Below are 24,923 nucleotides of genomic sequence, written 5' to 3'. Positions count from 1 at the left end.
ATATTAAACAAGTCTCCAGACTTGTTGGGCCTAAATCACATTCCTTTCCGGTTTTCGCCTTCCATGTGATTAAACCGTGTTTATCATTCGAAACTAACCGGTCTAAGCTTAGGCTATATTAAAGACCCGTTAGGATTCTAATAGGTTATTATAAACCTTCGTTCCAGAATAGGAGACCCAGTAAAAGACACTTGCATTTGCTTATTGTGGTTTATACTTGCTCAGGTAAATACTTTTAACTTATTTTCCCTTATACAGGCTTGGGGTACGGTATATAAAATACCGCTTGGTCGGGCAATTGACCTTAACTCATTAGTAGTTGAGTATTATCAATGTGACCCGTTTAAAAATTCGTTTTGTTTGTTTTACGCCTTTGGGAGTTTAATGACCATGTCCCGGATATCCTTGGCATCATTTTACGAAATGGCCACGACCTTGACACGCGGGTGTAGGCGTACACCCGACAATGTGTCCATATTTATTAAAGTATAACCGTTGGCTTCCCGCCGCGGATTTATACTATGTGGTGTGTCTATTAATCTTAAACCCGGCACGAACCGGGCGACTAAACGCATAACAAACATGTAATTCTTTTACAAGATTAGATTTGATTAATTATCCCAAGTTATAAAAAAGTTTTGTGCCATGTGCATTCAAATAAATTTTTAAATGTTTTCAAAATGAGTCAGTTAAATTGTATTTACCAGTGTAAACTGACGTATTTTCCCCAAAAAGATTAAGTGCAGGTTCTACACGAAATAGGCTGGCTACTCCTTAGCATCGTTAGAGTTTCGCAAACTTGGATGCCATTATCTGTTGAACAATTTTCTCCTTTTTATTTCGATCCGCCCGTGGATCTATTTCAGCTACTATGTGACACTTGGATATTACATTATGTTTGGTTGAAATAAATCTATTTTATTGCTTCCGCTGTGCATTATAATTTGTGTTGTTTGACTATGACGATATCAACTACGTCACGATACTCCCCCACAGAGCCCACCGGTGACATGTGGTTATATAGGGGTGTGACACAAAACATCAAGATTTTACATACCTTATGATCCCTTCAACTAGGTGATCACTAATTTGTGTTTAGAACTTGATTTAGAGCGAATTAGGGGCTTCAATTTTGTGGATTTTGTGTGAAACTTGGGTTTGGAGAAAGCTCCTGGTCACCCCTCCTTCTGTTCGATCGATACACACCCACAAGTGTGTGGTTGGTGTGTTTTGTTTACTATTTTAGCATTTATCTTTCAGTTTTGACTTGTTTGGTCCCTCACTTATCATTTAACTATAAATTTTAAGTGTTTTAACCTTATTATGAGTTATTTCAAGACTTGTAGCTAACGGGGTTATGGGCTCCTAGCTAGTCGGTTCTTGTTTGATTAATACTTTATAATAAAATATAAAGTGTTATATTTTTGGGGTGTTACAAGTCCACCCCCCCCCCCCTTAAAAGGGGTTTCGTCCCCGAAACCGAATCACGTACCAAATAATGTAGGGTAGAGTCATTGCATCTCCTCTTCGGATTCCCATGTGGTATCCGAACCCTTCTTGTGTTCCCATTTAACCTTTACTTGATTGATCTCTTTATTCCTTAAGGTTTTTACCTTATGATCCAAAATCGCAATGTGCTTTACCACATAGTTTAGTCTGTCATCCACCTCGATGTCGTCGTAGTGGATATAAGTTGTCTCATCCGCTAGACATTTCCGAAAATGTGACACATGAAATGTGCTATGAATTCCGCTTAGTTCCCCTGGTAGTTCAAGGCGGTAAGCTACCTTTCCTATTCGTTCAGCAATCGCAAACGGCCCGATAAATCTCGGGCTCAATTTTCCTCTCTTTCTAAACCGGATAACCCCCTTCCATGGGGATACTTTGAGCATGACTTTGTCGCCAACCTGGAACTCGATCGGTCTCCTCCTTTTGTCAGCATACGACTTTTGTCTATCTTGAGCCACTTTCAAGTGTGCCCGAACCACATCAATCTTTTCATTAGTGGCTCGTACTATATCTTGGTGGGCGAGTTCACGTGGACCCACTTCTCCCCAACATACAGGGGTTCGGCATTTCCTACCATAGAGCATTTCGTACGGTGCCATCCCAATACTAGCATGGTAGCTGTTATTATATGAAAACTCGACTAAGGGTAGATAGACATCCCAACTGCCTCCAAAGTCGATTATACATGCCCGTAGCATGTCTTCCAACGTTTGTATTGTTCTATCACTCTGTCCATCCGTTTGTGGATGGTACGCAGTGCTGATGAACAATTTGGTTCCCATTTGCTCTTGGAAATCTCGCCAGAAATTTGAAGTGAACCGGGTATCCCTATCGGACACAATGGATACCGGTACTCCATGGCGTGCTATTATCTCATTAGTGTAAACTTCTGACATCTTTTCTGACGTATAAGTCTCACGAATCGGTAGGGCTGTAAACGAGCCGAGTCGAGCCGAGCTAGACCCAGCTCGAGCTCTGCTCGAACTCGATTCGAGCTGGCTCGGCTCAAGCTCGACTAGATTAGAATTCGAGCTAGCTCGGCTCGATCCAGCTCGAACTAACAAAAAGCCGCAAAATTTACTACTTAAAAATGAATTTTTTCATAGACTAAGGGCCATTATTGCCATTTAATTTAACCATATGGCTAAATATGGAAGTAAAAATAGTTAATTCCCTTTGTATATTGTCTTTACCTTCTTTTATAGGGGAAATACTCCGTTACTTTTTGTTTTTTCTAAGCGATGTGGGATAAAAAATGAAGGATGTAAACCTTATCGAGCCAGCTCACGAGCTTACGAGCCGAGCCAGACCAAGCTCGAGCTCGGCTCGTTTACGAACCGAGCCGAGCCGAGCTGGCTCGTTAACTACCGAGCCAATTTTGAGCCGAGCTTTCTTCGAGCTTTTTTCGAGCGAGTTTCGAGCGAGCTGCGAGCCACGAGTTTTTTGAACACCCCTACGAATCGGAATGAAGTGGGCACTTTTCGTCAATCTATCCACCACTACCCATATAGCATTAAAACCACGGTTCGTCTTTGGTAGTTTGGTTAATAGGTCCATCGTAATATGTTCCCATTTCCAAACCGGGATTTCTAACGGTTGGAGTTTACCGTATGGTTTTTGGTGCTCCGCCTTGACTTGTAGACATGTCAAACATTTTTCCCCGTATTTCACATCATCTCTTTTCATTCCGGGCCACCAATAGTTTTGTTTTAAGTCATTATACATCTTGGTCGCTCCCGAATGAATGGAATAACGGGACTTGTGAGCTTCATCGAGTAGAAGCTTTTTAACTCCACATGTGTTAGGAACCCAAATTCTATTGAAACGTGTTTTCAAACCGTGGTTGCCTACTTCGAGATCTTTAACTTGGCCAACAATCCTTTCCTTTCTCTAGTTTTCCGTCTTTACTGCTTCATCTTGTGCTCCTCGGATTTGTTCAAGTAAGCCCGAGGTCACAATGAGCTACAATGATTGTACTCGTATCGGGGCATAATCTGCCTTTCGGCTCAACGCATCAGCCACTACATTGGCTTTCCCGGGGTGGTAGTGTATTTCACAATCGTAATCCTTGACCGTTTCCAACCACCGCCTTTGTCTCATGTTTACTTCCTTTTGGTCGAAAAAATATTTCAAACTTTTATGGTCGGTAAAGATTGTACATTTTACCCCATACAAGTAATGTCTCCATATTTTTAAGGCAAACACTACTGCTGCCAGCTCCAAGTCGTGAGTCGGGTATTTCTTTTCATGGATCTTCAATTGCCTCGAGGCATAGGCGATAACCTTGCCTCGTTGCATTAAAACACATCCGAGCCCCGAATGCGACGCATCCGAGTAAACCACCATGTCGTCGACTCCTTCCGGTAATGTTAACACCGGAGCGTGAGTTAACTTTTCTTTGAGCGTTTGGAAAGATACCTGAGACCACTTCAGGTTCAACTCTTGCTTCAGCGCCAGTCAATTGGAAAGATCTTGCTTCGCTTTTGGGGCTTCACCTTTCGTGTCTTGCCCATCTTTCTTTCCAACCAGCTCTGGGCATTCCGACTTCTTGTGACCCGGTCGATAACAATTGTAGCAAACCGTCACTTTCTCTGGGCATGATGTAGCCATGTGTCTCGTCTTCCGACATATGGGACAAGGTTTATCCTTGAAGCGGCATTCGCCCTTATGGCCTTTTCCGCATATTTTGCAACTTGGCAACCCGCCTTTTACATCCGATTTCTTCCCTATTTTATTCGTTCGCGCTTTCTTGCTAGGGCTTGGATTAACATCATGTGCCCTTCATTCGCCCCGTTCAACTTGCTTTTTCAGTTCAATTTCCCGTTCCCGAGCAACATTTATGATCTCGGTAAAGGTCTCGTATTTTGAAGGAGTCATAAACTCCATATACTCGGCGCTCAACATGTTATAGTAGTAGTATATCTTTTGTTCTTCATTCGTTACCAATTCATTGCAAAACTTAATCTTATCCATAAACGTCGCCATAATCTTGTCTATGGTCTCGCCCTTGTGCCTAAGTTGCATGAACTCTTCCTTGATTCTGTTAACGACCGCCTTAGGGCTATGATGTTTAAGAAACGACATCTTAAACTCCTCCCATGTCATGATCTTAGCTGCTTCGGTACCAATTTCTCTCTTTTTGTTATCCCACCAATCTTTCGCTTAACCCCTTAATTGACCCGTACCATAGGCTACGTAGTCATCTTCATCACAATGGGTCCTCTCGAATACCCCTTCAATATCGCTTAGCCATCGTTGGCACACTATTGGGTCTACCTCCCCATTATATATTGGCGGTTTACACACCATGAATTCCTTGTATGAACAAGGCTTTCGTCCTCCGGGCTTTTCCTTTACTAGATTAGAACTATCTTCCAATTTCTTGATTCTCTCGTCTACTATCGAAAGAACCGTGTTTTGAATTTTATCAATAAAGCCCGACAAAGTATTTTCGATTGCCTTTCCAACCTCGTCGGCAATCACTTCTCTCATTTGTTCGGTGACTCTTGGCACCGCGTCAGCATTACCTCCATCCGCCATCTCTATTACTGAATGTTTACAATAATTGTTAAACATTTCATTTATAACATGTGATTTACTTGTTTTGATTTAATCAAGTTCATAACTTGATTCAACCGTTCTTGTTTCATGCATTTCCTGTGTTTGAGTGAGCTTACACACTCTTTTCATGCATATTTGTTCATGATTTATTTCTATATTCTCTAAATCTACTTAAAACGATTAACTCTTACCGGATGCTTGATCAAACTTGAACCGAACACTTTATTGACAACCTTGAGCTCTGATTACCAACTTGTAAGACCCTTAATAAAAGGACGGGATTTAATAATGATTTACATGAATTTCATACTAAAATCTGAGTTTACAAAAAGTTTTCATGTTTAAAGACCATACACATTGATAATAAGTACAAAACGAGTTTTTAATAACACCTACTAGTAAACTACTAACTAGCTTAAAACATTGATCACATGATTAGCAAGTCATTTACATCAAAAACATCGTCTAGACAAGATTAGATTAACGCGGAAGCATTCAAAATATGTGTTCGGTTCTTGCAACATGCTTGATCACCATCCGGGAGCACCCCCATTAGTACCTAGAGTCAAAACCACTTAAAAAGTTAGATATGACATAAATACAACACTTGTAAACGAGTTCTAGTATCGAACCATCGAAAATAAAATAAAAATTCAGCTTTTACCCTGTCGCGTGTCGCGGGAGGCCCCGCGTGTCGCGCCAGAATTGCTTACCCCCGTCGCGTGGCGCGGGGGACCACGTTTTCCAGCAGGTCCAGTTTCTGGACCTGCATTTTCTGCCAGCTCCGGATTTTCACTATGCTCAACTTCAAAAGGTCATAACTTTGGATCCGTAAGTCCGATTTAACTGATTCATTTTCCTACACGACCGTAATTTAATTACGGACGTGTTTATCAACACGTTTTGCATAAAAATATCATTTCAAAACAGTTGTTCTATAATTTGTCACTTGTTTAATTGACCCATTTGTTTACAAGTTCACTAACATGTAATATTATCATATAAACTTCAGGTCAATGCACCCGTTTCTACGTTTACCAAGTGTGAGCTTTTGCTCCCCTCCCGAGGGTTGCTTGTGCAATAACCATCATGCTTATTTTCAAGGATTTGACCATGCCTTTCGGAATCATTCGACAAGTGAATGTTCCGGACTATAATCCCTCTACAAGGGTTCATGCTTTTGCAACGGATTTGCGTGTCCGTTACACGACCTATGCTCGATACATAACCAATCAATAGTGATGGGTATTAGTTACTACGTTTGTAACACAACTTGTTTTGACCCGTTTGGATGCCCAATGGGTATACCCATTGCTAGACACATCCAAACTCTATTTCTAACTCATGTTTTGACCCGTTTTACTTGTCCAATGCACTTTGTCACTTCCGTGACTTAGTGGTTTTTCTTGTTTACCAATTTTCAATACAACAACGTAAAACCAACAATTAAACATAATGTAGCGAAATTATAAGTCGCGTACCTTTAAAGCACACCTTCCCCACGCGTATTCCCTCCGGCTTGTCCGCTTGACGATCCGGTCTCCTTGCCTAGAGAGTTCAATTTACAATTGATTTAGAACTCTTTTGTAATTATAAACACATAATTTGTCATAGTAGTCGATTATGCGTTTTCATCCGATTTTTAACATATAAATCCCCATTTAGGCATTTGTACAAACACCTAGCGGGCCAGATTTTCACATAATCAATTCCAAGTGCATGACTCGTTATCTTATCTAAATCAACTTCAATTAGGCGACTATACGCATATTTCAACATCAATATTTCAGAAATTATCTCATAATTTCATATTACACTAGAACAAGAATCAAAATCCTAGTGTTCATCAAGTTTCTACAAACTTATTAGTCACCTACATTGGTGATTATAAACCCTACAAACTTTATGCAAGATTTTGATAAGAAACCATCTAGGGTTTGTCCCTAGACACCATATTACTTCTAATTTCACCCATGCAAGACCTAATCAAGCTCAATTTCAGTTCTTCTTAATTAACCTAGAATTTAAGGTGAAACAAAACATCAAGATTTTACATACCTTATGATCCCTTCAACTAGGTGATCACTAATTTGTGTTTAGAACTTGATTTAGAGCGAATTAGGGGCTTCAATTTTGTGGATTTTGTGTGAAACTAGGGTTTGGAGAAAGCTCCTGGTCGCCCCTCCTTCTGTTCGATCGATACACACCCACAAGTGTGTGGTTGGTGTGTTTTCTTTACTATTTCAGCATTTAACTTTCAGTTTTGACTTGTTTGGTCCCTCACTTATCATTTAACTATAAATTTTAAGTGTTTTAACCTTATTATGAGTTATTTCAAGACTTGTAGCTAACGGGGTTATGGGCTCCTAGCTAGTCGGTTCTTGTTTGATTAATACTTTATAATAAAATATAAAGTTTTATATTTTTGGGGTGTTACACTCACATCTTTAGATCACAAACACACTCCTTCCACATCCAATCATAAGCCCTCGGCCGTACATCCTTTGGCACATTATATTTCATATGAAATTTACTAACTCACACAAAGCTTTTTTCGGCCATTGTTTCAAACAATGAGCCTAAACATTTCCGGCAAGTTGTACAAGAGCCTAAATGGGTGGAAGCAATGACAAGGGAAATACAGGCACTCAAAACAAATGGAATCTAGACCCTTGAAGAATTACCAAAAAGAAAACGTGCCATAGATTAAAAGTGGGTTTATAAAATAAAGTTCAAGTCGAGCGGAGAAATAGAAAGATACAAGGCTCGCCTGGTAGCTAAAGGGTTCACGCAAATGGAAGGAATGGACTTCCATGACACTTTTGCGCCAGTTTCAAAATTAACTACTGTTCGAGCCCTTCTGGCTGTTGCGGTTAAAAAAGAATGGCACGTTCACTAGTTGGATGTCAACAACGCTTTTCTTTTCTCCATGGAGACATATATGAGGATGTTTACACGAAGATTCCTCAAAGTTATGGGAAACTTGATGATAACCGCGTTTGCAAACTCAGAAAATCGCTCTATGGGCTGAAGCAAGCGTAAAGAAACCGGTACCAAAAGTTCACTACCTCTCTTCGAAGTCTTGGTTTCAAGCAATCTAAGGCGGACTATTCGTTGTTCCTATTCAAAGAAAAAGACGTTTTTTTCGCCGCGTTAATTTATGTGGACGATGTCATTCTCGTGGGAGCCTTAAGCAAAATTCAGGAAACAAAGCACTTTCTTGACCAACAATTTAGTATTAAAGACCTTGGGCCCTTAAATTATTTTCTTGGCATTGAAGTGGCACGAACAAAACAAGGTATGGTCTTAAGTCAACGCAAGTACACTCTTAACCTTTTGAAAGAAACTGGAATGATAGGGCGCCGTCCAAGTTCCTTTCCCATAGAACAAAATCTAAAAATTGACAAACGAGATGACGACCCACATATAGACGCCACGGTTGATCGACAAACTTATTTACTTGCAAGCTACCCGTCCCGATATTGCCTATGTCATAACATGATGGAAATTAATTTATAGAGAGAGGATTAGAGAATTTCACATAATATGTATACTATCGTTCAAAAGGAAACGTGCCCACACACACAGAGTCTGTAAATAAATCATATTCATGCCACAAACCATAAATAAATCATTTATAATTAGAAACGGTTACTTATAATACCACGTGTATACCTCAACCTCCAATGGCATGACTCCACGTGTACAAAACAAATTCCCGCCTTCTTACTTCTTCTCCCTATAAAAAGCTTCATTCGGTCATAACAATTTCTGTTATAAATCAAACAATCATAACCGTTTTTCAGTTCATCGTCTCACCTGCAACAACACTCATTCCGCCATTCTTAGGTAACTCTTATCTCGATCATCTTCTCAACTCTTATACAATTTCTCATCTGTTTACAGTGTTCGTCTTGTTATCATCGATTCGATTATCTAATTTTACGTGAATCTGTATACCGTTACATGTTTAATCCTCTTTTATATGATCGATTGATGTTGTTTTACAATAGTAGATCTTAATCGTTTGAATCAGAGTTGTTTAACATCACTTCAATCTCACTTTTCCCCAATTATGTTCTTGCTTTCACTGCATGACGTTTTATTAGGGTTCTTGAGTTCAATTAAACTTTATTTGCTGTTTAATTCGTTAATATTCTTCGTGTTTTATCTGATTCGCACATTCTGAGATACCTGAAATTGTTAGTTGAGATTTTAACACGATTGTTACTTTCTTTTAGGCTATTTTTGTATAATTTTGTCTAATTTTGTATGAATTTGTCTACAACTGATTTAACAAAATTATTTTCTGTTTGTTCATGGTCTTGAAAAATGCAATTGACTGATATTCTTTGTGTTTGATTTCATTCAGCACATTATGAGATACCTGAAATTTTTGGTATCCGCTCGATTTATTTTGATCCGAGTTGAGATTATAGCATAATTTCTAGTTCTTAGGTTTCTTTCTGTATATACTAGTAAATATACTGTATATTTAGATTATTGGCTCCTTTTGGTAGTCAAATTTCGATACACTTGTTCTTCGTTTAGTGATCTTAGTTAAATGTCGATGAAGTTGTACACAGTTGATTTAACTGTACATTGTAAAGTACTTGAGTTGAGTTATAGTTTGTTTGCTGTTTGTTCAGAGTCTTGAAGAATGCAATTGATTTGTATTCTATGTGTTTAATTTCACTCAGCACATTACGAGACTCCTGAACATTCGTTATTCGTCTGATTATTTTGACCCGAGTTGAGATTATAACATAATTTATAGTTTCTTGGGTTTCTTTTTGTATATTTATTCGGATTGTAATGTTGGAGATCTTGTATTGGTTCACTGAAATACTTGCAAATGTTTTTGTTTCAGGAAACAACAAGGTTTAGGGGTTAATTCAAGCGAAATGGATCCGGAACCAAACAGAAACAGTGACAGTGACAGTGAAGAGAAAAAAGATCCAAAAATTACTGAAGCTATGAAGGAAAAAGCAAAGGGTAAGAGGCCCATGGAAGAAGAAGAAGTAGCTCTACCGTCATCGGACTCTGATCTGGAACAGATAACCAACAAGACTGGTGGTATTGTGATTAACGAAGTAAGAAGCACGACCGTCGTTGACGCTTCTGCTAATGCATCCAAAGGAAAAGCACTGACTGGTTCTGAAAGAAGCAAGGGAAAAAAGAGAGAAACTGTGGTTAAGAGCTCTTATTCTTTAAGATCGCGTGACAAAGGGGTGATGGATGTTGATGCTAAACCAACAAAGGGAAAGAGGGGTAAGAAGCGAAAAGGGAAAGAGTTGAAAAGACTTGTTGTGGAAAGTAAAGAAAGACTCAAGAGGCGGAGAGACAGAGATGATGATGAGAAAGATGATAAGGGTGGAACTGGAGCATACGCAACTCGATCAAGTACTAAAAAGACCAAGGGAAGATCCCTTTAGAAGTTTCTGATCAAGTGATAAAAGAGAAAGGTAAGGTCTGTTTAGGATATTGTTGGTTGTGTAGTATTTTGTCTGATCTAAATGTTGTTGTTTCTTTAGTTTTTGAATCTGGATAAAAGTTTGAGACGCATGATGTGCATATTCAACTGTATATGTTGAAGAGTTTCGATTAATGAAATGCTGTTTCGGAATTCTTTCTTTTGGGTATGATGATGATGTTCAAGTTTGATGAGCTACTACTGCAAGTCTGTATTTCTATGTATAATTAGATGCCATTAAAACCACCTTAGTATGTGTTACCATTACTAGTTGCAACTATATATTTCTCTTCTTTTTCTCATAGGAATGTAACATGAAATGGCATTTTATAGTCCAATATGACTAAGGGGGGGTGGGTGATTAAAATTTTACCAAAACAATGGCAAAACCTTTTGACAGTTGTTAGGTATAAGGTCAATATCATTTACTTTTGACAGTCTTTTGACAATTGTTAGGTATAAGGTCAATATCATTTACTTTTGACAGTCAATTTAATTGTATTACAACAACAATTGGTGAGGTTAAAAGCATAAAGGAGACCATCAAAACTGGAAGTTGAAACTTAGGATTAGAATTAGAATCTAGGTTTGCTGGTGTAGTTCTTACTAACTAAATTATCTTTATGAATTGTTAGAACTTGATAAGTTGGGTTATTCCAAACCCTAATTATCTAGAGAGACAAACATAGAGATAGATGAGGAGACGATGGGTTGTTCAAATCCCTAATTACGCATGTTATATACATAATCACGTACGTTATAAAAAAAAATAAAGAATGACACGCGTCTCAATTTCCAACTCACGTATACAACGCATGATAAACACTATTGTGTTTTATATTTTCTCATTAAATATACATGAACAAAAAAAATTCAAATACTTTGTGACTGTAAAAAATAAGTAGCGTTAAAATTTATCTAGTCATGAGGCTTGGACGGGCCTATGAACAGCTCTGAACAATATATTATGTCCTGAAATGGGTCTGACTTAGGCCGGACTGGACCAGTCCCAAAAAGGCCTAGGCCCATTTGTTCACTCCTGATTTGAGATTTGGGTTTTCTGTAATTATTGGGCCACATAATGTCAAAGACTCAAAGTTGTCGTAATGCTAAATTTTTATTTGTTGATGTCTTGAATTTGGACCAATAGCCATGTTTCTTTTTTTTTTCCTTCTAGACAGAAATTAATATTACATCATTTTGTCATTAATAAATAAGTAAAATAACACACCTATCATTTCACTCAGATGCCAAATTATTCACTGTTTAACTATTCATCCAGTTTCCCTAAAATCTCTTTCAATCAGCTGACTCCTTTCCAAAACCTAATTTTCCCATTGTTGTTTGAGCTCATTAAAGTGTTCACCTGCAACTTCGCAAGCGAGACTACTCTTGACTAACAACTGCTTCCACGGTCCACTCATGAGTGGCGGATATAGAGAAAAGTTTAGGGATAGCCAAAAAAAAATGGACTTAGGGTATCCAAATATTTGCTCAGAGATGTATCCTAATACATAAAGCAAATTTTTTTGCACTAATTTTACACTCCGCCAACAAAGTTGAGGAGTAGCGCGAACTATCCCTAACCTATCTCTACATCTGTCCCTAACTCTCGTGGTTGTCTGTCTCTGGCCTTTGCAATTCGCTCTCGGCTATCTGTCTCTAGCTTTTGCAATTCGCACACATCGCCTATTTCTCCATTTGTTTTAGGTTTGTGTGCCTTTTTGAACCTTTACACTTAAATGTTTAAATCATTTGTTGAATGGTAATGCTTGAAAAATTAATCGTATATTTAAGTGCTAGTTGTATACTTGATTGAATGTTGATACCCTAATACCGGATCAAAACTAGGTATCTGATATGATATGCAGGAATGAGAGACTTAATAGAATTAACCAAGGAAATGAAAAAATAGGTATTTGGTTGGTCAATGCAACGGAATCACCTATTACCTTGTCCATTTCATTCCCTCTAAAACATCTCAAATTCATTCCATCCAACCTTGTCTTTTTACATTCAATTCCATTCCCTTTTTCACTCTACATCACCTCTACCACCCTCCCACCACCACCGACCACCACTGCCGCCACCCACCCACCAGCGCCACCATTAACCACCACTGCTGCCACCCACTTCTGGCCACCGCCACCTCTACCACCCACCACCACCCAGCGGCACCACCGCCACCACCACCCACCGCCGCCGCCACCAATACCACCCACCACTACCACCTTCACTTGCCAACAATTTAATTTATTCCTTTGTCTTTTCCTTGCTACCAAACAACACAAAATAATGATTTATTCTATTCCTACATGGTAACCAAACAAGTCGGAAGAATATAATGATTTATTTTATTTCTTTTTCTATTCCATTGCTTCGAGTACTCGCTATAAGGTAGGCTGTTGAGGCCCAAGTACTCTTCCTCTAGGCTAATTACTCCGTGAGTAATCTCCTCCTAGGCTGAGTACTTCCCAATTACTCTCAAATCTGAATAGGGAGCACCTAGCGACTTTTACAACCATGCTCAAGGGTTTGAGCCCTAGCCTCAACCAACAAATACCCGCCATGTAAAATTTGACTCAAAGTACCCATTAGCTAGTAAACACTGACGGCACCTACCCATGCTATAAACTATTTTTTTTTTAATTTAAAAAAATTTAAATGCCCCAACCAATCAAAACCCACCCACCAATTCCAAAGTCAACAACCTCCTCAAACAAACTCAACTCTTGCACGGGTAAACCTACTAGTCTACTAGATACATGACCCAATTATGACTATGTTGAATGTTGTTTGAGATGAGACCAATAAACGTCAAAGGGGTGACACCCCAACAAGTGAACTCGTTTGGTACCATGTCAACCTAAGATTATCACAAATTTAATATTTTCGCTTGGTGGACGGGAAAGAAAATGAATATCTGATTCTATCTGCCATGGCTCGTGTTTTACTAACTGTCCAAGTTTTTACGGTAGTTTTGAAAATCTGATTCTATCTGCCACGGCCGGTGTTTTACTAACTGTCCAAGCTTTTAAGGAAAATGAATATCTGATTCCGGTTATGAACCAATTCCTGATTTATGCAAAATAAACGATCATATTAGCACTCTTGTGCGGTTGTGCCTAATAATATTTGAAGTCCAAGAGAGCCTAATAATTTACAAAGTCGAAGAGAGCAGAGGAATTTGTGTCCACAACACATACCGTATAGTTTAGTGTATTTTTTTATACATTTGAAAATAATAGAATACTAAAGTGTACGTAAACCGAGACGAGGTGATTGGTTATCTCGTAACCCTTAACCTGTATATTCGGTTAGTTAAAAAAATCTACCATCGTTTTTGCAAAAAAATGGTTAATTAATTTTGGGACCTGGGTTCAAATATCGACATGACTGGGTGCGAGATGTTTTGTGGGACAACCTGAGAAGAGCTGGGATTTCGGCTAAGAAAGAGGCTCCTGTGAATTTCCTTACCGACCCTTTGGAAGGGAGATCTACTCTACGTCCAGCGGATCTGCTCGTCTTCGGCTAGGCTAGGGGGAAAACGGGTTTATAACTGGACAAGCAGTAAGAAAGGCAGAATCGAAGAAAGTTGATAAGCATGCTAAAGCTTGTGTAGAGAACCAACATGTTTTTGTACCTTTTGCCTTTGACACATTTGGCTCCCTAGCGCCAGAAGCTATCCAATTCCTGACCAGGGTCCAACGGGTCATCCACAACAATTGCTCAACCTCAGGGGAACGAGGTTTTATCTTTGGTAGATTAGGGTTTGCAATTCAGAAATGGGTGACGCAGCTTGTTGCTCGTCTACCTTCTGTTTTGATGTAACTTGACAAGTATTGAAAATTGAATGATAGTATAACAAAAAAAAATGGTTATTTATTTAGTTTTTCAGTGTATTAATTATATTCAGTTTATAACGTACATGTACATTTAACGTACATTGGTGATCTACAAGCCAAAAAAATAGGCAGTAGAATACTAATTTGCTTATTTTTTAAATAATATATAATAAAACATTACGAAAGGGCATATTTTTTTCAAGCTTGAACAGAGTATCTTACATTGCGGAGACGTGGTTGTTTGGCGTAGATAAGGTGGTTAAAGAACCAAGTGGAGCAGCTTGTAGGTGTAAACACGTTCCATATTTCTTGGTAATCGAAAGTGGAATACCATACCCTGCGTTATTGAAACCCATGTGAGCGTAATGTAACCCGGCCCTACTACACCATTGACAATTTGACATGCACTACGTAGGCTACATGGCAGTTTCACACTCCCATACTGGATAGCCATATATATAGTTTTTATATACAAGTGTATAATGTATAAGATTATATTCCCTTGTGATTTTGCAAGTTCTAATTTGACTTTGCTCTGTAAGAAACAGGCCGAGACCAGTGGAGGGAGCTTAACAAAGTCTTCGACGACTTTTCAGAGTATCTTTTTTTATTGATATCTTGGGCTTATTTATAACTTATAACTTGTGACCACATATTTCAACTTAACAAATATGGATCGCCACAAGCACTTTAGCCACCCACACACTCTTTCCTTCCACAAAAGCTTGGAAGGTGCACAACTCACTTGTACCGGTTGCAACTTTCCTTGTACAGGCACCCCAGTCTACTCGTGTCGCGCATGCAAATTCTTCCTTCACGACCGATGCTTCAACGCATCACGTTCATTGACCCATCCGTCACACCCCGATCACCCCCTCTCCCTATTCCCATCCCCGACATACTCATCGGGCTCTTTCATTTGTAGCGAGTGTAACAAAACCGGTTCGGGTTTTTGTTTTTGTTGTTCCCATTGTGAATTTGATCTCCATATCCATTGTGCTTACAATACCTTAAACCCTATACCCTCGACCCCTCCACCTAATCAGATCAAACTCAAATCACACCCGAACCACCAGTTGAAATATCTCCCCAAGGCACCTTACGCTAGTGGCACACATTTATGTGACGTGTGTGGCACTGGTTGTGATCCCAACGGTGCATTGTACCGTTGTGATATTTGTGACTATGATGCGCATGTGACATGCACTACTTTGCCAGAAAGCGTGCGTCGCGAAGACCACCCTCACACGCTTTCATTACTTTATGTGTATCCATATGAGTCGTTTGAATGCGACGTTTGTAGAGGCGCGATCGCAAAAAGCAACTGCATGTACCATTGTTCGTCCGATTGTAACTATGGTATGCATGTTAAGTGTGTTCCCGCTAAGGTGTCGGAGCAAGCGCCAATGAACGAAATGACGTTTCAGTTGGAAATGTTCAAACTACAGAATCAGATGAAAGTGCATGAAATGGCAGTTGACACAATGCTACTAGGTACTCATGGTCTCCATCGTAATCGATACTATCGATACTAATGGCTGTATGGATAATCGAAGTCAAAATCGACATCGAATGTTACATTTAATCGTGTTACATTGTGATGTATTGATGATTTGTTTCCTAGGTTAAGTGTTGATTTGGACTGGATTGAAGCATGTTGTTTTTATCTACTGAACTGAATAATAAATGTTGGTGTTTTGTTTTCGAAATGTCTTTAGATCTATTAATGTTAATCATTTTTCATATGTCCTAGTGTTGTAATTAAGTAAATGCATTGAGTTGTAAAATGAATAATAGGTTTACCAAGAAACACCAATAGGGTGGTGGTCCAATTACAAAAACAAAACATTTAAACATCTATTTGAAAAGGGGAAGATCTTTAGTTCAAGTCCCATACACGATATGATTTAAAAGAAATTAGTCCTTTACAGAAAATAGTTTACAAAGAAACTTATGCGGTTTGAGGGGCACTTAATTTCTCAACATATTATTCGAATGTTAACTGTAATAAATATATTAAATTAGTGGGATCATGCGCCCGATGCGGTTGAAATTCGGTTTTAGTCTATATCGGTTCAGTTCGTTATGACATTGACAGGGTACTAGTACTTGGCATTGTATACGATACTAAATCTGACAACCGAAAGAGAAAACCAAAAAGTTAAAGTGGTGATATCAGACATGTGTTTTACATAGATCAAAAACATAAAAACTTACATGTACCAGTTCTGATACTACCCATACCGGTATCGATGTCCATATCGTTTCGTTTCGTCAGGTACCAGTATTGTACCAACAATCACTATTATTTATTATGTACAATAATACAAAAAAAAAAAAAACTCTGTTTTGAATACAACTTCAATTTCAACAAAATTTATGTCGAGATATCGAGAAAAAAATCAAACATACCTACGTATTTAGTTGGTTTTTTTGTAAGTTAATGGATACAAGTTACTAGAGAAATATAAAATGAGCTAACAGCGTATATTATTTAAAGTATTAGGGGTGAAATTAGTAGTTAAGAAGAAAAAAAGATTATAAGTATAAATATTATACTTGCGTATTATAATAAGTTAGTATTTATAGTGTATGAAAATTAGTAAGTATATTAATTTGATTTTTACAGTGATAGAGTAGGTTAGAAAGGTTAAATTATTGGTGATATTTTTTAATGAGTTTTTACAAGATCCCATGTGTGTGTATCTTCAAAGGAAGAAAGATCGTTCATAAATATTAATAAAAAATTTCAATAAAAAATATGCTAATTGTATATTACCATATTATTAATTTGTTGCATTTGTTTATCTTGGATTGGATTGTTGTGCTCTTTGTGTTAAGCTTTGTACATTACTGTTGTATTATTTTCTTAGGGGTGTGTCACTTCACTTTTTTGGTGTTATTTAAGGGTTTAAAAACCCTTTGTTTTCTCCGATTGTTTTCTCATAGTAGGCAAAGTGAATGAACAGTGATGATTGACTTATTTGACAGGTTATCATCCTTTAAGACACGTATCATACCTTTTCATCTCATTTTTAAACCTAAGGCCATGTGTAGTCATAAAGCCCTTTTAGGGGCGTTATGCGACATGTGGCATGCCACGTCACCCCGGGGCTTTATGGGGCGTTATGCAATTTGAGGCCGTAGTCATAAAGCCCCTGTGTAATCATTACTCATTTTTTAATTTTTATTTTTTTTAATTCATTTGTAACTTTTTTAAAAATAAAATTCATTTCATTAAATAAAAAAAAGTACAATAAAATTAAAAAAAACATGAAACTAGAAAAAAAACATTAAACTAGCATAAAAAAAATTACACAATCAAAGATTATATTTTTTTCAATCCACTCCTTTTGTGCCAACGCCATTTTCAAAGCTTTTCCCGTTAAGTGGTCATGCGGTTTGGAGTAGAACTCAAAGTCGTGAGCCCATTGTCGATCCCGCATAATCTCCGTAACTTCGCGGTTCTCCTCCAAACGTTTGTTACCGAGTTCGTGTATGTCTTGAAGCCGCTTGTTTATCTCCGAAAATGCGTTACTCATATCCGTTCCCATAGACATCGACGACGACTCGGGTTTTTTCGCCCGACTTTTTCTTCCGGGCGGTCTTGGTAGCTCCTCCACCGGCTCGTCATCCGGAATATCCTCGTTCAAGCCGATGTTTCGAGCGTCGGAGGTTGGCGTTTCGGGTTCACCCGACTCGTTTGTTTTGGACCTCTTTGATGGCCGTGTATTTCCCGAACGACCACTTGGAGTAGATACGACGGCCCATTTGGGGCTATGGCGAAGGATTTGCCAACACTTCATGTACGGGAAATGGCCATTAGCCTGCGTATACTCGACCAATGCCTCTTGCGTAATGTCTTCATCGCTACTTCCACTTTTCCATCCGGAATACAAGCGTTGGTACACGGTTTGAAAGTTTGTGCATTTGTTGTTTATATCGGTCCACTTCCCCGATATAGAGTCCGGTAGGCGGTATTCCTCTCCTCTACCCATGAGCTCGAAAAAGAGTTCTCGTATTCGGTTCCAAAATACGGTTTTACTTTGATTGTTTGCTACAAACAAAACAAAATAAAATGTTAGTTCAAAATTTAAAAAATAAAAACTGAAAATAATAAAAAACAGAAAAAAAATAAAAAACAGAAAATAATAACAAAACAGAAAATAAAATATAAAACAGAAAATAAAATATAAAACGGAAAAAAAAACAGAAAACAAAAAACAAAACAGAAAATAAAAAACGAAAAACTGAAAATAAAAAAAACACAAAATAAATAAAAAACAGAAAATAAAAAACAGAAAATAAAAAACAGAAAATAAAAAAAAACAGAAAATAAATTTAAAAACAGAAAAAAAATAAACATACATATGACCGGGTCCTCCGAAACATCGATGAAAGCGCGGGTTAACGCATACTCCTCTTCGGGCTCCCACGTTATCACATTTTTTTTCGCTCGGGTGTTGGTTTCCACTTTCTTTTTATGTGCCCGTTTTGCTTTTCCTTTTCCTTTTTGCGTCTCCGGTTGCGTATCCGGTACCTCGGGTTGCGTCTCCGGAACAACATCGGGTTCGTGTAGTGGGGAGCCGAAAGCTTGAGCCGACCCAAACGCTTGAGACGACCCCATCCCATCCGTGTTTTGATTTGGGTTCCACCCGTAGAGATTAGGGTCCCATGATAGCGGTTGGTTCAAAAGATTCATGAACCCGGGACTTTGTTGATTGTAATCGAGAAAACCGGAGCCGAAAGGGTTGGGTCTAGTGGGAACCGGCGCCACGGGGCGAGTAGGATTACCCCTTTGGTTTGGGTCCGCACTAGATCGGGGAGGAATGAAGCCCCGGTTGAATGGATTCATTGTATAAAATATCAAGAATTCTAAAAAAATATGGAAGATATGAGAATGTTTGAGTGTGTGTGGTAAAAAAATAAGAGAGGAGAATGATTTAAAGGAAAGGTTGAAAAATAAAATGATTTTTTTTTTATTAAAATGACCGTTTGTAACAAAAATTCAAATTCATTCATCTTCACGCCGCGAAAATTATAGCGCTTCAAAAAATTTTTGGGCCATAGCGCCCTTGGGGGTGGTGTTTCCGGCGCCATAATGGCGCTACAAGGGGCTATACCGCCCCACTACGTTCAACCTAAGAAGAAGAGAGAAATGAAAAAAAGGGAGAGAGAATGGCGGTGACCGGAGGCTCACACCGTCACACCAGATTCTGGCGCGACAACGAAGACTTAGGGTTTAAGAGAGGGAGAGGTAAGAACACAAGTGTTCCGGTGAAGGTATGGCTAGGGTTCTTGTATTCTATTACAAGTTCAAATCAGTACAAAAGAAGGCACAAGACAAGGAAATGCTGGAACAAGAAGGAACTCCCATGGCTGCAAACGAAAGATCAAGAAGAAGCAAAAGTGCTGAAGCCGACTCTTCACAAAATGATAAAGAAACAGAGCATTATGCTTTGTTTACAAGAAACAGTCTGGATGGATCGTGGATTCTTCGCAAGAAACGACGCCGATTCAATTTCAGTGAAGCACGAAAAGCGGTCGATGAAGCCAACAAGAGCGTTATGATGTAACTATAATCAAGTTTACGGGAGGGTGTTAGGCAGAATATTTAAACTTTATTATCTAGTTTATGTAATAATTAAGTTACACTCATTATGTATTATGTATGGGTCAAGTTATGTGCGGATTAAGAACAAGAGCGGGTATATTCAAACTGTCATTAGGCAGTTTACCGCCAAAATTAACCGCCACATATTTATGTATATATATGGCCTGTCCGGTAACCAAGTCCGGCACCAAGACATTTTCCCTCCAAATCTGAAAGTGTCCATTTCGTATTCATTATCGTTCAATCTTTCTTGTTCTGCACATTTGTTAATCATGTCTGCAAAATATGTTATCTCTTCCGCTGCAAATGGTAATACATATGCAGACGGTGATGATGTCTCGGGTGTCCAACATCATTGGCCCAGGAAGTTATCAATCAGCCACCAAGCATTGGCCCTGGAACTTATCAGCCATTCTTAATGGTGAATTTCCTGCACACAAGCCATTAGAAATGGCGAAAAGTTATCGTCTGACCATAAAGCCATTCTGAATAACGAAACACTACACAAATTGCCATTATTATTGGCGAAAAGCTCTTAATTAAAGAACCTCTTAATTATTCTATATTTGTATCACTTAGACATATGTATCCTTACGAACATATCATCATTTTGACTGCAGTCAAATCCAGTTCTTGAAGCTTTTGGCAATGCTAAAACTGTTAGAAATAACAATTCTAGGTGACTAGCTTATTGACCTTATTCTTATGCAATTGAATGAATCTATGCTTTTTTTTTAATTTATTTCTATGTGATCATGCTTAGTCGTTTTGGGAGTTCATTGAGATACAATTTGATAAGAATGGGAGAATATCGGGAGCAACTATCAGGACTTACATTCTAGAGAAATCTCGTGTTTGCCAAGTAAACGACCCTAAACGGAATTATCACTATTTTTACCTACTTTGTGCAGCACCCCCAGAGGTACTAAGTTTTTACTTTGAAAGGTCAACTTCACTAGTCAAGGATTTACTAACTTTGCATTTGGTGTTAGGAAGTCGAGAAGTATAAACTGGGAAGCCCGCAGTCATTTCACCATCTTAACCAATCAAAATGTTTCGAGCTGGTCGGTGTGAATGATGGACGTGAATATCTCGCCACAAGGAGAGCCATGGATGTTGTTGGAATAAGCAAAAAAGAACAGGTATATGCTTTGTGATTTTTTTTGTTACTTTATAGTCTGTATACATAACATGTAAGATCATAATTTCATACCTATTTTTTTATTTTTTCTAAGGAAGCAATTTTTAGAGTTACTGCTGCTATTCTTCATCTTGGAAATATTGAATTTGCTAAAGGGAAAGAGGTTGACTCTTCAGTGCTAAAAGATGACAAGGCTAAATTTCATCTTAAAATGGCAGCGGAACTTCTTGTGTGTGATTGTTTTGAACCGTGAATAGCTTGTAAGTTTTTATATTTGTATATGTTTATAAGTTTACAAGGCTGTGTTAGGTGTGATCCTGTTGGCTTGCAAGATGCATTATGCAAAAGAATAATGGTAACTCCTAAAGAAGTTATTAAGAGAAGCCTTGATCCTGTTGGCTAAGATAATATATTCCAGATTATTTGATTGGTACAAATATACAAATTAGTGCATTAAGAAAACTATATTTAATAAGCTTCTAGTATTTGATAGCTTAAAATCTTCTTTTTTGTTATCTTCAGGTTGGTGACTAAAATTAATGTATTAGTTATCAGTTGGACAAGATGCTTTGGACAAGATGCTGATTCAAAATCTCTGATTGGTGTCCTTGACCTCTATAGTTTTGAGAGCTTTAAGAACAACAGGTGTGTTTACTTTCTGATAAACGTTTGTTTTTGTCATTTGTGTTTATCTAAGTTTTATCATAACATGCAGCTTTGAGCAATTTTGCATAAATTTTACAAATGAGAAACTGCAGCAACACTTTAACCAGGTAGATGTCGAATATATTTAATTGTTGTTACCATGTTACAATGAGATGTTCTTAAAAACTGACTTTACGAAGTGTTACTTGTGAACTTTATCAGTTTTCGCATTTGTTAATGGCAATTTCTGCATGTTTTGGTCCCTTTTCGCCATTAATAATGGCTATTTCTGCAAGTTTCCAGGTTTTCGCCATTGTTAATGGCAATTTCTGCATGGTTCCAGCAGTTTGGTCCCTTTTCGCCATTAATAATGGCAATTTCTGCAGGTGTTTCGCCATTCAGAATGGCTGTGTATGCAGACTATACTTTTCGCCATTGTCATTAAGAATGGCAAACGTACCCTGAAAAGTTCTGCACAGTTCCTGGGCCAATGATTGGTCCTGCGATTCCCTGCAAAAGCCGGCACAGCCCTGAAAAGTTCCCTGCACAGCTACAAGTCCATAAAATTTCGCCATTTTGAATGGCAATGGCATCAATTGTGAAATATTTTGGCAAGCAGCACTACATTTTGATTAAATTTTTGAAGTCAGCACTAATTCAGTAAAAAACTCCAATTGACTCACCTAAATCATTTGGCATTTGAGTAAAATAGTATTTTGGAGGAATCATGGTTGGCAAGGTAATGAAGGATATTTGGGGGAAGATATGGTTATCGAAAACATTATCCCCTGTACAATCAAGTTCATCATGGTAACTACAAGAATCAAGGTCCACCGAGTTATCGATAGCACAATGAACATAGATAGAATATGCCACTTCCAATGAAGGGGTATACCATATCTGACCCACCATTGTTGTTAACGCTAGCCCAATAGCACCACCATTCATTTAGGGAAGAGCATTGCACAATGTCTTGGTACACACCCTAGTTTCATGAAAATAATAAGGGTACCCAATATCCGTCTATTAGGAAGAACAAGGCAAAGTCAAAATGGGCTACAACATCCTCGGATCCTGACGAGAATTTTGACAAAATGTTGGCATAGTTTGAGAGTTTTAGCACCAAGTATGAGGAGGTAAAAAAAAATGCAAGTTAAAGATGTGCAAACGATAGGAAGAATATAAAAGTATTTACACTGAACACTGACCACCTCGGCTCGCGAAGCAGTCAAAATTTTAATATAAATATGTTTTAATTAGTAATATGTAATGTTTTTAGCTATTAAAGAAGATTGTTTTATTTTAATCTACAAATGGTTCACACATAAAACTGTTACTTGTATTTAGAAAATAAAAATGATGTGACAAGTGAAAATTCAGTGAAACAATGGAACCACGCCCCCAAATGTCAGTGGAAATTTAGTGAAAATGATTTGGCGTTGATGTAACAATGCAAATTCTCGTGGAACCACACCCACTGGTCTTAAGGTAGAGAGCGGGGAAGGAGAGTGGTAGCAGCGTGATTGAGGTGGCCCCATGGTACCTGCAAGAACACCACCAGGCTTATCTAGAAGCAAAGTCCCCACTGGTCTTACGCCATGTATACTCATAAAGCCCTTTGTGAGGGTTATGCGACAAGTGGCGGAAAAGTGCAAGAGGGTGCTTTATGGGGGTTATATCACAAGAGGGTGTAGTGGTAAGGAGGTTATATAACCCCTTCAATTATACATACATATGTATGTAAATATATATGTGTGAGTGGGGGAGGAAGGGCATGACATGATATTTTTGGCGAAGAATCGAAATTTCAACCCCATAGCGCCGGTTGTAATGGTGTTACTAGGCGCTATGACCATCTACGGTGCCATATCGCATGCCATTACGGAGGGACTTAGACAAACACATTGAGGCAGCCATACAATTCCCATTATTTCTCCGATTGTTATTACTTATTATTATACTTTTGAAAGGCAAGATAAACTGATATTATAGAAACAACCTGCTAGCAAGGGACACAACAGAACCCACCACTAAGACCATTTTAAAGCATCCAGGTTTGCTCTCTCTGTACTATAATGTATCTAGGAGCCCCAAGTATAAATATATAATTACTAATTAAATATTTTCAACCCTTCTGAAAATTCTATATTCTAATTAAAGATAACGATTTATATCTATCTATCTATTATTTTCTACTGTAGTCCGTAATGCCAAACTTGCTTTTGTAACAATTTAAATAGTTCTTTTTAAATAGACTATACACCAAATAACATGGTTAATCTTCCTATACCAATACCGTTCATTCACACCCCCTGTAGTTTTTTTTAAATAGACTATACACCAAATAACATGGTTAATCTTCCTATACTAATACCGCTCATTCACACTGTGACAACCCGACTTTCCAAGGCCTTTCCCCGACACGTTTCTAGATGGTGTACTGTGATGATGTACTGTGATAAACCGTCTTACTGATTGATTAACTACTGTTTATTGTTTGTTGCTTATGCATGAGCTGGATCGAATTGTTTAAATATCATAACTTGTCAATTAACTTAGGAGCTTGCATGACACCACTCGACGAAGCGAATGTTTCGTCACAAGCCCTGGCCGACGAAACAACATGGCGTTTTGCCATCATTTCCCCCACGAAACTGATGTGTTTCGTCATATGGACTTCAGGCCCAGGTGGATCCGGCCCAACGATCTGTTAACCTTATAATCATACGGCACATCTTCTTAGCAAACCCTAACCTTCGACGTCAGACCCTTTTCTCTCGAGGCTTCCTCTTAGATTCTAGCACCTATCTTGCATCTCATAATCTGCATCTAATGATCTGGTTAGTATATTTACCTTGTTTGATTTATGTCATGAAGATATGTGTTAATTGTGATTGTATAGGATGAATACGTGTTCGATGGGTATGTGTGATAACAAGATCCATGATGACTAGTTATGATTACGTAAACTGTTATTTTTAACCATGATATGTTTGATTATGTGCAAGGCTTATTAGATTATAATAAATTTGAAAGTTCATGGAAAGCAGGTTGGATAGGATATGTGATGAAAACAACACAGATGATAGTAAATCGATGATGTGTATGGTTTGTGTGATGTTGTGTCATTTTGTA

At 38.2% G+C, this 24,923-nt stretch overlaps 2 protein-coding genes across 2 annotated transcripts; one reads left to right on the top strand and one right to left on the bottom strand.

Moving 5' to 3' along the window:
• The first annotated feature begins 8,815 nt into the window (after window positions 1-8,815).
• Window positions 8,816-10,656, top strand: LOC110938491. Its single transcript, XM_022180793.1, has 2 exons — window positions 8,816-8,919; window positions 9,941-10,656. The coding sequence occupies exon 2, from the start codon at window positions 9,975-9,977 to the stop codon at window positions 10,503-10,505; it is 531 nt and encodes a 176-aa protein (XP_022036485.1). The 5' UTR covers window positions 8,816-8,919; window positions 9,941-9,974; the 3' UTR covers window positions 10,506-10,656.
• Window positions 10,657-13,561: 2,905 nt separating this feature from the next.
• Window positions 13,562-19,281, bottom strand: LOC110942564. The gene is made up of 3 exons (XM_035989821.1): window positions 18,757-19,281; window positions 17,706-18,445; window positions 13,562-13,618 (listed from the first exon to the last, which is right to left on the bottom strand). Exons 1-3 carry the CDS (start codon window positions 19,241-19,243, stop codon window positions 13,562-13,564), a joined length of 1,284 nt encoding a protein of 427 aa, XP_035845714.1. The 5' UTR covers window positions 19,244-19,281.
• Between the last annotated feature and the right edge of the window lie 5,642 nt (window positions 19,282-24,923).

Source organism: Helianthus annuus, chromosome 5 (assembly GCF_002127325.2).
Source record: "Helianthus annuus cultivar XRQ/B chromosome 5, HanXRQr2.0-SUNRISE, whole genome shotgun sequence".
Classification (NCBI taxonomy): Eukaryota; Viridiplantae; Streptophyta; class Magnoliopsida; order Asterales; family Asteraceae; genus Helianthus; species Helianthus annuus.
The sequence above is the reverse complement of the archived record's forward strand: the minus strand, read 5'-3'. Positions and strand labels throughout refer to the sequence as shown.

Excerpts from the sequence above, each read along its gene's own strand:
- LOC110938491 (XM_022180793.1), top strand. The coding sequence starts at position 9,975 with ATGGATCCGGAACCAAACAGAAACAGTGACAGTGACAGTGAAGAGAAA.
- LOC110942564 (XM_035989821.1), bottom strand. The coding sequence starts at position 19,243 with ATGAATCCATTCAACCGGGGCTTCATTCCTCCCCGATCTAGTGCGGAC. Across the intron at positions 18,446-18,756 it reads TTCGGAGGACCCGGTCATAT|CAAACAATCAAAGTAAAACC; the intron begins GTATGTTTATTT and ends TTTTGTTTGTAG. Across the intron at positions 13,619-17,705 it reads AAAATATAATCTTTGATTGT|GAATTGGTTCATAACCGGAA; the intron begins GTAATTTTTTTT and ends TGCATAAATCAG.